The sequence below is a fragment of the Pituophis catenifer genome, unplaced genomic scaffold (genome assembly GCF_029215685.1).
Source record: "Pituophis catenifer annectens isolate HBS135680 unplaced genomic scaffold, rPitCat1.0.hap2 SCAF_1, whole genome shotgun sequence".
NCBI classification, from domain to species: domain Eukaryota; kingdom Metazoa; phylum Chordata; class Lepidosauria; order Squamata; family Colubridae; genus Pituophis; species Pituophis catenifer.
This window is the reverse complement of record NW_027256881.1, coordinates 241163760-241179864: the sequence shown is the minus strand read 5'-3', so window position 1 is coordinate 241179864 and position 16105 is coordinate 241163760. Positions and strand designations below refer to the sequence as shown.

Here is a 16105-nt window from a genome sequence, read left to right as displayed (position 1 = left end):
TAAAAGTGGATACTTAGAATCTGAAATGGATTGGCAACCTGTGGAGTTGCCAAAAGCATAGGAACGTGATGCTAAATAACTTTTGAAAATCTCCTCTTGATCATCATCAGTTTCTGAACCATTTTTAAAGGGAGCTCCATGGAAGATGGATTACAGAAATCTAAAAACGTTAAGAAAAAAACTACTTACTTTTTCTTCACCCGAGGAAGCAAGTGGAAGCCCATTTGCTGCACAGCAAATGAGCAAGATTGGACAAATGAAATTGCAGTTGTGTCTTCCTCCTAGCTGTACTGGAGAATGGAAAGACCCAGGCCTGACTACCACCCTGCAAACTGGCACCCAGTCTCCCTATGCTGGTCGCATTTCCCAACAGTGAATTCCCAAGTATTACTGAACCATATAGCTCACATCCCACATAGTCACTATAGTACTGTACAATCAAAAATCAGGAATGCTGCAAGCTATTGCCAACAACCCATCATGTCAAGGTTTTCACAGGTTAAGCCAGAGCAACCAGATGCAAATTGTTTTTTCTTGGATAACTTAGGTTACAGCTGTGGTTTGGGTGCCATCATGTGGTTCCTTTGTTGACTTTCAAAGGCTAAAAATAGATAGAAGTGATGCCTCCCAAATGCCTTTAAATAGCCTCCTGGTTGCTGTTCACAGAAGGCTTCTCTCACTGCTGAGCTCCTCTTGCAGACACTGCCCCATTATTTGGAAAGAAGGAAGGTTTTCTTCCTCCCAGTGAAGGGGCTAGATGGGATTCCTGACCTAAACCGATCCTGAAATCCACAGATCGCCTTCTGTGCTCAAAAAAGCCCCTGCTTCATTCCAAACATTCGCAACCCCCACAGATGTGCGAGTCCACACAGAAGAACGCCACAGGAGGTAAAAGAGGGCCAGTGTCACAAAATACAACACAAGGAGTTAGAACTCCCTCAGTACTGGTTCCATTAGGCAGGAAGTCAGAAAAAAATAGGATTGATGAACAACTTCAGGAGGAAGGAATATCTGTTTACAATACATGTTTCTCTTGAGACTGACTGAAGTTCAGAGCTTAAGGATGAAATGTCTGACTTAATTATTTGGGAGCATTTTCCCTTATGATTACATTTTAATGGGTGAATGACATTATTATGGAGATTTCTAGAGAATTTAATTTGCATATTCTTTTGAGATTGTTTAGTTTGGACCCAAGATAGAGGCTATCCAAATATGGATTTCCCTCCCTCCCCCAAAGATATTATCAGACTGAATAATGCCTCAGTGTAGATTTTGACTCCCACTAGGCATGAGTTAGATAGGATTAGATTCCAGCCTAATGACCACAGAACTGATACTGAAAAGCAGAGCTTTCACGTCAGTGAGGAAACATTTTAGGCGTTTCATGAGCTCTAGATCCTCATTTCAGAAACTGATTGTCGTAAATGTCTGGATAACAAGGAAAAATAAATTGGAAATATTGGAAAACCACAAGAAGGCCCTTCACAAACACGTTACCAAAGAAATGGAAATAACTTATATACCACCAGTTATTTACAATGTCATCTATTGTGGTAATTTGGCTAGCAAGATAATATTGTATTTTATAATTCTGATGAGTTGCAAAGAGAGAATAGTTAGTCCTCAATTTACGACAACAATTGAGCCCAAAATTTTTGTTGCTAAGGGAAAATTTGTTAAGTGAATTTTGTCCCGTTTTATGACCTGTTTTTGCCACAGTTGTTAAATGAATCACTGTAATTGTTAAGTTAGTAACATGGTTTTTAATGAATCTAGTGAATTTAGTTAAGTGAATCTGGTTTTCCTATTGACTTTGCTTGTCAGAAGGTCGCAGAAGTTGATCACATGACCCCAAGGCACTTCAACCATCATAAATATGAGTCAGTTGCCAAGCATCTGGATTTGATCACGTGACCATGGGGATGTTGCAATGGTTGTTAGTGTGAAAAATGGTCATAAATCAGTTTTTTCAGTGCTATTGTAACTTCAAACGGTCACTAAATGAACTGTTGTAAGTCAATGACTACCTCTAATGCAAGAATTACGCTGTACAAATGATGATATAAATGTTCCATGCCCAGTTGCATTGCTACAACACAATAATATTAAAGCAGAAAGGCATAATTTTTCAATAAAGTATCCATGGAATTTGTATTATCTCAGTCTGTATAACATTATGTACTGATTAAAGAAACATTTCTCCAGTAATATTGCTGAGACTTACAAATTAATGTCTCTGTAATATGTCAGTAAAGAAAATTATCAACTCTTGCTCGATAGTTTTTATAAGAGTCATAAATTTTATTTAAATTGTACCCCCCTTTTATTATTTTTACAAATAATTCAGAGAGGCAAACTTATCCAATACACCTTCCTCTTCCTATTTTCCCCACAACAACAACCCTGTGAAGTAGGTTGGGCTGAGAGAGAGAGCGACTGGCCCAAAGTCACCCAGCCGGCTTTCATGGCAGAACAGATTCTTTTTGAATCCAACCAGCAGTTGTAAAGAAGGACACACTTTGCCCTGAAATGAAAAGAAAGGCAGAGTGTGTAAAATCGTGATTGAAACCTCTTCCAGTTTCCATCCTTCATTTATGTTACTTCTCCATGTAGACCTGTAAGACAGAATTGGAGAATCTATACATTTCCAGCTGTTATTAATTCCTACTTCCATAAGCCACATTGCTGGCCAAAAGTCAGGAATAAAGCTTGTTGTAGTCCAGGTCCTACAAAATGCTCTCCCTTCTAGAAATTTGAATTTCAAAATTTCCTGTTAGCAACTGGGGAACACTGTTGCACTCAACATGATCTGGTAGGTCAGACAGATTCCATCCTGAAGAGCGTCTATACCTTTCCCCACACAAAGCAATGGGTACTGCCTAACATTATTTCTAGGTGTCAATATCTGGTGGCCTAGTAGATCTTAGCTAAGCAGGGTTCTTGCTATGCATTTTCTTCTAGGAGCTCTGGAACAACAGTTGGAACTCAAGGAATTCCATCAACACCTGAAGTTCTCAAGGGCTCCAGCTATAATTCTTTAACTGGGTTTGCTTTCACTGGATTCCCACATGGAAAATCAAGAGAAGATATAGAGCTATGTCTTATGAAAAGAGGGGAAATCATCAGAGAAATTGTGTCATAGATATGTTTGGCATTCACTTATCAGATTCTTCAGCTGTCCTGAACCAGTGACTACATATACTCTTATATAGACTCTGTTTTTCATCTATAGGGACTGATCTCAGTTTTTAGCTGGTTATGGATATAGATTGGCTCAGTTATAGCTTTAACAAATATGAATGCCCAAAGGCCATCCTGAGTGCTAGTCTAGTAGTGCTAGTGATATAAAGTTCTTAAATGTTCTTAAGGGACAATGTGGGGTATTCATATTATAGCCAACAATGTAACACCTTCTTTTAAGGACAGATGCTCTCCTGTTCTAGCCAGTACCACCTCTAGAACAGATAAGTGTAAATTGGGAGAAGACTTGGTCATTTTGATGGTGGTTTTCTCTTTGGTGAGGGTGAAATTCAGCTTGCTTCCTAAGTAGCAAATTCCAGTAATATTCAGCTGCTTTATGTCATCAGGATAAACAGGGTCAAACTTCAAGCGGCTTCTGGAGATCCTAGGAAGAGCAAAAAGAACTCAGTGGCTAGAATAGGGAATCCCATACATTATCACGAGCCTTGAGACAGGATACAGATAATGATACACGCTATCATTCACGATTACTATTCTTTCTTGAACAAGTGATTTTAAAGCAGAGTCCAAGAATAAGTTCTTCCAAAGCTTGATGGGAGTGGTAGTGGTGGGATGGCAAAGAAAATTATTAAGGTTCAAGTTAAATTAACTAGTTTTTAAAAGGAATGTTAAAGCCAAAAAGCCAGAGCTTAGAGTACATTTCCAGAAACTCTGGAGAGTTACCAGATCAAAGTTGATCCTACTGGCTAGAATGGCCAATGCCTTTTGCAACTTGATTTTTGCATTATCTATGCACATAGTATTCTGTGGAGCAACATGAGCAAAACAACACAAAGTACTGATGGAAGAGAATATTTGTAGCTCAGGGTTCAATTTTGACGTCCTTGGTGCTCTCTGAGCTTGGTTGTTTTCCTGCAGATGTTTCATTACCAAACTAGGTAACATTATCAGTGCACTTGGTGGGAAAAGACAATATTGTCTTAATCTCGGTATCCCTGCTTGAGGGATACTGGCTGCTCAGCTAATGGTATTTCCGGTTAGCAGAAACAAAAGGTGTTTGATTACTGCAGTTAGAAGCACTTGCCCATGCACAGCTCCTGCAGTGGGAAAAGCTTGTTCCCCCCCCCACCTTGACTTCTAAAAATAGTTATATAGTTAGTAATTTTAATACAATTATATATTTATACATGTGTGTGTAGTGAGACAGAAAAGGGACTTTTGAATAGATAGTAATCACTCATAGCAAGTGCTAAATGAATTCATTCTATCAAATGTTTGTATTGCTTTACAAAATATTTTTAGTCACAAAACTCGCACTATATTTATTTTTAGATGTGACTTTTCTAACCCATATCATTGCTATGTTTTTATAAGGACTTATTCCCAGTTACACATACCCTATATGCAAATTTTTCTGAACATATGGAGATACATTTTAAGTCAAATTCACAATAAGATAGCTAAGAAATAGATTATAAGAAACTCTAGGGTTAGGGAAGCAGGGATGAAATCCAGCAGGTTCTGACAGGTTCTGGAGAACCAGTAGCGGAAATTTTGAGTAGTTCGGAGAACCGGCAAATGTCACCTCTGGCTAGCCCCAGAGTGGGGTGGGAATGGAGATTTTGAAATATCCTTCCCCTGTCTTGCCCACCAAGCCACATCACACCCAACAAGCCATGTCCACAGAACCGGTAGTAAAAAAATTTGGATTTCACCACTGTAGGGAAGCTATGTCTCCATTCATTCTGCATCACAATATGTTCTGGTACATCATATGATTTTGACTAGGAAGAAAACTGTGATAATTTCTTTCACCATTCCTAATTTATACCTGAACCCAGCATATCCAAAAAAGATGGCTTGCAGAAATCCACCCATCCCGGTCAAGAAATTTACAGCTCCTGATCCATCAGAGTTTTCCACCCAGATCTAAGAAAAAGAATAATATATATACATATGTGTAGATGATTGTTGTCAAGAGTACAAGAACTTAAAAGACAGGAATAAAATGTGCCCAAATGCTTGACCTTGAATGGCTCGGTGATGTTGCTGAAACATTTGTTGATTTGTTGTTGTGCTCTTTTGATTTCCTTCAGCTCCAACCAGCCAATTGCAAACATGCTCTGAAGGGAGAAAGACACTGGTAACACTGAGGATGCACTCAATCATCAACACACCCCTTATTCAAACAGAAGCACTGCAGATGGGCAGGACCCCACATTTTTAGGACGGAAAGCACTTGCTCCCTTCCTCAAGGTCAGCTTTTTACCCAAGTCATGGCTGGCCCCTGGGGATCAGTCACAGGCTCATAGATCTCAAGATCATTCCTTCTGACTTCTGGGTCCATGGGGTACATGAGAGGAAACCCAAGCAAGACAACATCAGCTTGTTTCACTGGCTCACCTGTGGGAAGAGGCATGAAGCAAAGCTCTGAGGTGACCAAGATGTGGGATGGCAATCACCAAGTAAATGGAACCTCTTGTTTTCATACCACATTACCTTTGATGGCGAAGGGGATACAGAAAGCCTCTACTTATGTCAAAGAATCTTGATGTACAGGAAGCAAAGGTGCAGCTGCTGTCACAATACATTAACATGCTGAGAAAAGCTCACTTGTTTTTTTTTTTTTAGCCCTACAGCAATAAAGCTCTAGGAGCCTGCTAAAATGTCCATTTGAAGAAGCAACTTGCTGATATTCTATTATCTGGTCCACCAGTTTAAATACTAATTTAACCAATATGTGAGAGTTATCTCTTTCCAACTCATTCCCTCTTGAAGGGGTAAAGGTAAAGGTTCCCCACACACATATGTGCTAGTCGTTCCTGACTCTAGGGGGCGGTGCTCATCTCCGTTTCAAAGTCGAAGAGCCAGCGCTGTCCGAAGATGTCTCCGTGGTCATGTGGCCGGCATGACTAAACATCAAAGGTACACAGAATGCTGTTACCTTCCCATAAAATGTGGTCCCTATTTTTCTACTTGCTTTCGAACTGCTAGGTTGGCAGAAGCTGGGACAAGTAACGGGAGTTCACCCCATTATGTAGCACTAGGGATTCGAACTGCTGAACTGCCGACTTTTCGATCAACAAGCTCAGCCACTGAGCCACTGCGTCCCCTTCTTGAAGGGGTGGACAAGTCATAATCAAAAGCCACATGTAGTGTCAAAAGCCTGTGTTGCCTTTGACACAACCAATGCAGTCCTAATGGTTTCAAGCAGTTTCAGGCAATCAGAGGATTCCAGGGGATAACTGGAAGGAACGGGAAAACAAAGGTTTCCATTTCCTTCTGGCAAAGAAATCACTGTGTTCCCAAATATCTATGAAAGTGAGAATAGAACAATTTTGCCTTTTTTTTTTTCTCGGTGAGAGGAAAAGGAAAATCTCTTGGCTTTGCACTATTCTTCTCCTCATCCCCATTCCCCAAGTGGAAAAAGTACATCCCTGAGCAAGAATGCAAAAATATTGAATACTGGGCAAAAGATTAATTTGATGCCCCCCACATTAGCATGCAAGCTGAGTGATGGTTACATTTCCATGATTAGGTGAACACTTGATATGCAGTGCAGTTGGTTTTAAAGTTAGGATGAACATCTTGGTTTATTCTTCTGAATCCCTCACCTGGACAATATCCATCATATTCTGGATGATAACATCTGCTCTTATCCAAAGGCACTTTAAGTTTCTTCATAATCTCCTTCCACTCTCCGGGCACAACAAAATGCAACTGGGAGCCCAAGTCAATTGCAAATTTCAAGCTGAAATGGTGTGGAGGGAAAAAGATCTAGCTGAGTTAACCTAACAGAGAATTATAAATTGGAAAAAGGTTGACATTTAGCATTTTAAAAGACAACAGTTATTTTTCTTTGAGGTTGCTCCTGACTTGGTATTAAAGAGGTATTAAATTATTCCTCCCAACACATGTTTTAATCTCTTTGATGTCATACTTGCTTAATGTTTTCTTCTGTGAAATTAAATGGCATCCCAAAGGTACAACAGTATACATTTTGTTGCAGAAGACAAATCAGTTATATGCCACTTAAAGAAGTTTTGGTGACTTCCTCTAGTACTGGGGTAAAGACAGGCAGAATTTGTTCAAAAAATGTTACATTAAAAAGTATCTATACAAGGTTTGCAATTGTATTTAAACTTTTCTGCTTTTTACCAGTATTACTTGGGAGCAGAGTATTGATTTCTGAACAATGCTGTTGCTTTTTCATACATTTCAAAGAGATGGTGTCTAGTGAAACCAAGAAAATCAGCAGCAACATTTTCAAGTTTATCATCTGTGTATTTACATTCCTTTTTCTTTAGAGTGTCTTTAAATGAACATGGGGCCTGAGATCTTGGACAGCCAACACTCATGGATTGCTTAATTGGTTATTATTATTTTTTTTGGTACAATGTGGAAGATTAGATTGAACCCTTCCAAATTTGGAATGATCTGATTCCATAACTGGCCCACACTAGGGACATCTTCTCTGGCATTAACTGTTAGGGATGTAATGACAAAATCTAAAGCTAGAGAAACACATTTGTAGACAACAGTCACACTGATGAACTGAATTTTAAAAAGATTCCCAAATAATCCTTAAAGTACTTGGAAATTTGTGCTTCATTTTATATTATTCAAACCAATTAGAAGTTTTTCAATTGCATTTACAATTTGCATTTACAATTTGCAAAGAAGCAATATATATTTTATAAGACAGAGTATCCTTACAAAAAATATTACTCTATTTCTATTTGATTGGCCTCCTTTTCCTTTCTTTACATGGGCAGTATCTTTCTCAAAGGAGGTGAGGAGGGAACGAAAGGGAAAGGTTAATCTTAAACCATCGCTGCATTTGAAAGTCAACTCCTCCTGGAAACCAGAGAGTAAATTCTGTGTGAACTGGAAGTGGGAAGGAAGAGGGAGTTGACAAATATAGTGCACTTGATTTGGACTTCAGACCAGAAATTTCAGAACATCTTCCCAAGAGCTGGGCTGAAGAGATGAAACTCCCTAGCAAGACAGACAAAAAAATATGACACGAGGCTCAGCCTATGGCAATTATCCTTTATCTCCCTGAAGGATAGAGTATGCCAATGAGCTTTTAAATTACAGGTAGTCCTCAACTTACGACCACAATTGAGCCCAAAATTTCTGTTGCTAAGTGAAACATTTGTCAAGTGAGTTTTGCCCCATTTTGCAACTTTTCTTGTCACCATTGTTAAGTGAATCACCGCAGTTATTAAATTAGTAACACGGTTACTAAGTGAACCTGGCTTCCCCATTGACTTGGCTTGTCAGAAGGTCGCAAAATGGGATCTGGGACCCCACAACTGTCATAAATATGAACCAGCTGCCAAACATTTGAATTTTGATCATGTGACCACGGGGCTGCAGCAACAGTCATGTGGAAAATGGTCACGTCGTTTTTTTTCAGTGATGCTGTAACTTTGAACGGTCAGTAAATGAACTGTTGTAAGTCGAGGACTACCTGTATTTAAGTTTATAATAGATAACAAATGCATTGAGAAAGTGAATTCAATGTTAACCATAAAAAAGTCTAAAGTAGAAAAAAGCCAAAGGACATAGAAGAAAAGAACAGCAATTCTGGAAGAAGAGAAGGACAGTGAAGAATTTCCGGAAGGGGAAGGGCAGAGAAGCAGGATCAGCGATTCTGGAAATCTCTTACCTCCTCTGGGCAACTGCATTTGTATAGACAGAATTATCTACAGTGCAATGATATTCATCTGGGGGCATAACACCTGAAAGGAGGCAGACATTTTTAGAACTCAGCAGCCCTTCCATAGGCACCACTGTGATGTCCTCACGGTTAGGAATGGACACCTATAACCTGTCCAATCCTTTTTTTCCTCCCAGAATAACTGTTAGAATAAGTATTGATGGGTAAAGGTTGAAGGGTGCATTTTGGTTACAATCCATTTGGGCATTAAAAAAAAAAACCCTTTATTGCTCTTCCTTCTGTCTCCCAAGGTCATTCCCACCTATCATTACAAGTTCTGCCTCATCAACTGTAGCTGCTAGAGGACATGCACTGAGCTGGCTTCTATCCCTGCTCAGGAGTTCCCTTACACACTTACCAACAATGTGATAGTTTTCTTCCTCAGAGTTCCACACAACTCGGCTGCACCAGTATTGAGCAATGGCCTGGACTACATCCCAGCCACCTTCCTGCTGAAAGAGCTTCAAGTCCTAGAAGCGCATCAGGAGAGATTCCATTGACCCTGGAGTGACCCATCTGATTCAGACAGGCTAACCGGGTTTGCTGGCAAAAACAGGACCAGGACAGGAGGCAACAGTGGCTACTCCAAGCCCAACCCCAGCTACCTGAGTGATGCAGAAATATTGCTCGAATGCCAGCATCACATCTCCATTGATGTGGATCTCCTCGTCTCCATAAATTTTCTCAGGGCAGACCTCTCGGCCCGTTGCTGCACTCTCCCAGGGAAACTTTGCACCCTGCCAAAACCAAAACCAAAGCCAAAATAAAATAAAATATCTTGATAAACTCAAGGCATATTAAATAGTAAAATGTTTCCTTTCTTTGAGGGCTTTCAAATCCAGAGCATCCTTGTTCAGGAATGGGCAGCTTTTTCTTGCATGACAGAAGAGTCTGCTAGAAAACGGCCACTGGCCTCGTTTGCTCAATCCAGTTTCCGTCCTCAGTGAGGGAAGGCAACTTTTCAAAGTCATTCTGTGCCTTGTTCAGTTGACAAAAAATAGTTCTTGCTGTTGTTAAGTTGTGGTTCCTCACAAAACTCTCCACTTGGGTCAAATGGGGTAAAAACTCATGGGGGAGGGGTTGAATCGAGCACCTTCACTATTCAGCGACATGTTCATAGGAAAGAAGAGAACACCGGGAAGATGGCACACGAAGGCCATTGTCTGGATCCAATAGGCAAGTCAAGAGGTTTTCTGTTGTGATGCCAATACTGCAGGTTAGATGTTGCCAGGCTTTATAGCCAGTCTGGAGCAATGGTTAAGGCATCAGGCTAGAAATCAGGAATTTCTGAGTTCTAGTATCCCCTTAGGAAGCAATCTAGTTGGGTGATCTTGGGCCAGTTGTTTATTCTCAGCTCTAGAAAGAAGGCAATAGCAAGCCACTTCCAAAGTCTTGCCAAGAAAACTGCAGAGATTAGTCCAGAGAGTCACCAGGAGTTAAGACTGTTTCAAAGGCATAACTCCCACCCCACCTCTATAGCTTACCATAAGATTTACTGAGACTTAAATTAACTGATTTTAAATCCTCGGTATCAAGTAGCACATTTGAAAAATGCTTAACATACTTGTGCCCTCTGAATCCCTGTATGTTACACAAGCATCACTGGAGTTTTAGCAGCCAACTTCTGAAGGAAGTCTGCTCTTCAGAATTATGACCTTAGAAATTGTTACTACTGTGTTCATTGTTCATTGTTGTTTAAGCACATTGCCATAACACTGAGCACTAGAAACTTACTCCAATAGCACTAGCATTTAGACTTATATATTGCTCCATAGTACTTTATTGCACTCTCTAAGCGGTTCACAGAATCAGTGTATTGCCCCTAACAATCTGAGTCCTCATTTTACTGACCTCAGAAAGATGGAAGGCTGAGTCAACCTAGAGCCGGTGAGAATCAAACTGCTGGCAGTCAGCAGAATTAGAGTGCAATATTGCATTCTAACCACCATGCCATTAGGGCTACAACAATTTATCTAGCTTAATTTCAAATTATATATTCATGTGGTATTACTGCTGGTTGGTCTAAATTACTTTATTTAATAAATTCTAGACAACGCTAGAAACTCACCCTGAATTTTCCATTGTGCTACTTCAGAAATTCTTCCATAAATTATTTTCAAATTAGTCTGTTGAAATTTGGAGCACCTGGCCTGTTCTAACCATTTATGCTTTCTGAAGAACAGAGAAGAGATCCCTGACTTGTCTTCAAAGCAAGGTCCGAATCCGGAAAATCTAACTCCTGAGTCATCTAACTTCTGAGAAAGAGTTAAAATCTCCTCAATTTAGACACCACTCCCTGCCCTTTTACTTCCAGTATGTATGTATGTATGTATGTATGTATGTATGTATGTATGTATGTATGTACGTACGTACTTATTGGTTCGATTTATATGCTGCCCTTCTCTGGAGACTCAGGGTGGCTTACAATGCGTTAAGCAATAGCCTTCATACTTTTGTATATACCTGCTTAGTAGGGCTTTCAGCCCCCCCAAGCGGTGTTCTTTTTTATACAAAGTCAGCTTATTGCCCCCACAATCCGGGTCCTCATTTTACCTACCATCGAAAGAATAGAAGGCTGAGTCAACCTTGAGCCTGGTGAGATTTGAACTTGCAGTAATTGCAGGCAGCTGGTGCTACTTAACAGCACTTTAGTCTGCTGCGCCACCAAGGCTCTTCCCCACTTCAGATTGAAAGAGCTGCTTCTGAATATCATCAAGGCTTTCATAACTGTTTAGAGCCACTCTTGTTTCAAAGGAGTTTCTGCTGCTGTACCAGAATTTTACTTTTGTTTTTTGAAAACTTGCCGAAATGCTAAAATTAAAAACCATTCAAGTCAAGGGGAACCTCTGTGTGGATCCCTGCCATGACTAAAGGAAATAATGAACGAAACTGGTTCCAAGCCTTCTGTGGAAAGAGATGCCGTATTTCCTCTTGCCTATGTAAGTGGCTTCTACCTTGTATCCTTGTTCCCGTGCATTGTGTAGAGCTCCCTCTAGTGTTTGGATCCTGTATTTTAAGATAGCACAAGCCGCTTCTGGATAGAAAAGCAGGATGTTCGGATAGATCCAGGTATCCTAGGTTTAACAACAAAAAAGGACAATATATGTAAATATTGCCACCAAATGAAAAAGATCTGCAAATTAGAGTAAAGCCAGCACTTATTCCTTTCCCATAAGGGCTCCCCACTTCAGATGAGGGTGAGATGGAGAGCGGGAGACAAGTTTCTTCAACCCCACCCTCAAAACAAAATCTGGGCCCTAGGAATGATGTTGCTTCAGTTTAAAAACTAAACTAGAGAACCACATGATGAATATTCTTCTCTGGGGCAGGAGGCTGGTGGAAAGTTGGTATCAAATCCTCCTCAGGAGACTGTGGAAGAAAAAATGATGGGCCCAGAATCTTAAAGTGAATATGCATAGTTAATTCCAATGCACATCACAATTTAGGGGACAGTGTTTAAAGGAGGAAGTGCAAGAGCAATAATAAAAACATGGGATTTCACACGCCAGATGAAACAATTGGAAGGTTAGCAAAGCTTAAGTTATAAAGAAATGGATAGAGAGGGAGGGAGGGAAGAAATAGAGACAGATCCAGAGCCAGGTCATTTGCTAATAAAACATTGCAATTTGTTGACCATTTTGAAAAGATATTTTATTTGAGAAGCAGAGACTGTGCCTCAGGAGAGAACATAAATAATAGCCAAATTCAATCCATGACCCTCCAATTAAAAAAAATCTCTTGGTTAAAGACACACATACATTGTATCCCATCTATGCCAGGTGAGATGAACTAAGTCTAACTTTCTATCTTCACTTTCCAGATTGAGTCACATATTTAAACTCACAGTTGATTGCATGGTACTTACATCAACCTGCAACAGAGAGAAGCAGAACTGGGCAAAATTTACAACACCTTTTAGTCTTTGCATGCACATTACAGAAAGCTAACAATAGTTGCAGGACAGAAGATGACCAGGACGTTGCCATCCAGGCAGCATCTTCTCAAATTCATCTCTGCTTCATCCAGCAGTAGAAAACTGGGGCGGTTCCCTTTGCTCACCTGGTCCCAGAAGACATGGCCCCAGTAGTCTTCACCGGATGTGCCGTTGGAAAGGCCTCCTGGGCTGATTCCAGAGAAAGGGACATTCACAGAGCCCAGAGGAGGAATGGCACTCAGCAGGTAATACAGGCAGCCATATATGGCCTGGCTGAAGGGAAGAGGCCCGTCCACATCTACACAGCAGCTGTCCCAGAGTGCTGCCCATGCCTGGGTGTGAGACAGATGTAAGGAACCAGAGCCAATCAGGGACATCCCTTCACAAAAGGTCTTTTGCACAACCTCTTCAGACTCTGCTAGGGCAGTGAGGAACTCCCATCTCTGCTCCTTCTGGTCTCCAGGGAGGGTCACTGATTGGGGCACCGGGGTCCAGATCATGTGTACAGTAGGCTGGGGGCCACCCTCTACTTCTGGGACCAATGTCTTTCCATATAGATAGCTAAAGAGAAAGAAAAAATGGGAATCCTTATGTTTCTCTCTGGATATTAGAGGATCTACTAAACAACAGAAACATTTTATACTGGAATTTTATACTCATTGAGCACAAAGACTTTGCTTTGCATACCTTTTGAACTCTAATCTAAACCTTTTCCATCTTCCCATTCTCCTTATTCTTTGTATTTCTGCCTATACCTTTTAAGTGCAGTGGCCAATGGTTCTCTTCTCCCTCAATCACTCTGCCTTGTAGACCAAGCTAGTTGGGATTTCAAGAAATTGTAGAGCCAGCGTATCTGGAGGACAGCAGGTTAGGGAAGGCAATGTTAGACAAAGTCCACCTTTTCTTATAATCCAAAGCACCCTCTTAGCATGATAGGGGTTTCCTGACAGCCTCCCTGTGTCCTCTGGAGGGAACTGCATTTATTCCCTATTCAAAACCACAAGAAAAATGACCAAGCTTTGTTATTGAAGTCTTTCAATGCTTGGCCAGGAGCCACAGAAAACATTCCTACAATAATACTCACTGAGCTCCCAGGAAATCTGGCCCTTTCTGCAAGTCCAGGTCTGGACTCTCTGGTTTGAACTGGGTGTGGAGATTCACTGTGATGGGTTTAGTTTCGAGAGCTGATCTTGTGATTGTTATGCTGAAAGCCAGAAGGTGGACAAGAGACTGGTGGGCATAGACTGTGTGAGTAGCTGTATATTCTGAGCACTGAGCTGTATGGATATACGTCCCTGCAGACGGAAGGAAAGGGTCAGTTTGAATGCATACCCTAAATTCTCATGTCAAATCTATTTTGCAATTTCACATAAGCAAAAGGGTCTGGCATAAGAAATTGAAACATGGCAATATAATCCTTCTGTTATTTGATGAACTGAAATATGAAAGGGGATCTTTGGGATTGTCTGCCTAACCATTCAATTCAATTCAATTCAATTCAATTCAATTCAATTCAATTCAATTCAATTCAATTCAATTCAATTCAATTCAATTCAAGGACTGAAAGGTAATCCATTGTTTTGTAAGTGTCACACAATTGGTCTTTTGGATCCAGAGAGAATAAACATACCAGGGAATAAAGAAATTTTAGGATTTATTATTAACTTAAGCTAACAGCTTTGAAAGCTTAACACAAAAAACATACAAAGCAAGCAAGCTGATATCCAAATTCTTACAAGCTGTTAGGAGCTCCTTAATAAGGACAGCAGTGATACCCCATTGGGGGGGGGATTTTCACAGTACACTGTGCTATTCTGTGCAGAAGCTCCCAGCTTAACATCCAGTACTAGAGTTTTTATTAACTTGACATCGTGACTTTATATGACCCTGTTGCTATGGTATCCAGCCTGCAAGACCTGACCTGGACAGGGTGGCAAATGACTCTGGGATGGAAGCTAAAGAGTCTGAGACTTTTATAGATAAGAAAAGTTTTGCCGCTATGGGAACATTTGCCCCTTCACCTTTGTTCAACAACCAAGAGTGAAAAATAAGCAGGTTAACAGAGAATGAGCTCTACATTTGTGACAACTTTTCTTAAGTATGTCACAAGAAATCAAAATATGTTATTAAATTCCACAAAATACAATTGATTTTCCATATTGCTACCATATCCATTTTCACAGAAAGTGAAAATATTCTCCAGATTTTGAGCACTCTCGTATCTTAAAAATTCTTGCCTTCTTTCAGGTTGAAGGTTTTAGGAGGCTTCCCCGTTGGACAAGACATGCTGGACAACTCATGTCAGCCTGTTGCTAATGGGGACTACTTTGCTGCATCTGGAGATCTAGTTGAAGAGGCTGTTTTAAAATCTGCCTTTCAAAATAGGTTCATTTAAGAGATTTTCAGATTCCTTTATGAGATAGGAAGGGATTCAAACTTCAGAGAACATAGCTCAGTTTGAAATTTCTATTTTCCACCCCTTTTTCTCCTTTTTAAATCTTAGGTTTACATTGTCTTTCAAAACAAAAGCTAATTTCTATATTCAGCATGTGAAAGGAAGAAAGCTGCCCTGACAGGGTAGCAAGAATGTATTAGCCATGGAAACAATGTAGATGAGGAGGGTGGCATTGCCACTTACCTATCCTGGTGTCCAAAGAGAAGGTCTCCCTCAAGTCATCAGCCCCATCTACATCCATTTTGACATTAAGGGGACTGGGGAGATCAGCCCGATGTGTCTGCCCAACTTCTCCATTGTACACCCCATTAACATGAAGGATGTCCCTGTAGACTCGGGTGCCCAGATAGGCATTGGTCAATGTTGGGAGGAGCCTGGCATCAGAAGGCAGAGCATCTGTGGTAAATACAGCAGGGTCTTCACACACTTCTGCCATATCAACAAGAGGGAGGGAGCAATGGCTGGAGTTCTAGCTGGGAAAAAAAAAATAAGGCACACAATATATATATTCTATCTTAGTGTTTCTCACCCTTGGGAATTTATGGGTGGATTTCAACTCTCAGAATTCCCCAGCTACCTGGAATCCACCCATCTTAAAGTTCCCAAGAGTGAGAAAGGCTGCTGTTTGCATGGCATTGTGCCAAGGGATGGATTTCCATGCCCATCCTCTCTCCCCCCACCCACCCCTTGCTCTGGCACTCAGAGCCTGGCACTGAAGATCAGCTTAAAATCCACATGGAAAGAAGGACTCAGATGGATCCATTCTGTGTGGTAAGGGTGTAAAGGA

General features: G+C 40.6%; 1 protein-coding gene across 1 annotated transcript; it reads right to left on the bottom strand.

Moving 5' to 3' along the window:
• Positions 1 to 2376: 2376 nt before the first annotated feature.
• PGGHG (protein-glucosylgalactosylhydroxylysine glucosidase) lies at positions 2377 to 15896 on the bottom strand. Its single transcript, XM_070957356.1, has 13 exons — positions 15502 to 15896; positions 13948 to 14158; positions 12989 to 13424; positions 11884 to 12003; positions 9535 to 9666; positions 9288 to 9399; positions 8879 to 8951; positions 6819 to 6955; positions 5474 to 5607; positions 5232 to 5327; positions 5036 to 5133; positions 3414 to 3628; positions 2377 to 2527 (listed from the first exon to the last, which is right to left on the bottom strand). The coding sequence occupies exons 1-13, from the start codon at positions 15752 to 15754 to the stop codon at positions 2466 to 2468; spliced, it is 2079 nt and encodes a 692-aa protein (XP_070813457.1). The 5' UTR covers positions 15755 to 15896; the 3' UTR covers positions 2377 to 2465.
• Between the last annotated feature and the right edge of the window lie 209 nt (positions 15897 to 16105).

What these genes read in the sequence shown, in the direction of transcription:
- PGGHG (XM_070957356.1), bottom strand. Translation starts at nt 15,754, where the DNA reads ATGGCAGAAGTGTGTGAAGACCCTGCTGTATTTACCACAGATGCTCTG. An exon ending in GCCATGTCTTCTGGGACCAG is followed by an intron (nt 12,004 to 12,988) that starts GTGAGCAAAGGG and finishes TGTTAAACCTAG; the next exon opens with GATACCTGGATCTATCCGAA. An exon ending in TTTGGATATGCTGGGTTCAG is followed by an intron (nt 3,629 to 5,035) that starts GTATAAATTAGG and finishes TGCTCTTCCTAG; the next exon opens with GATCTCCAGAAGCCGCTTGA.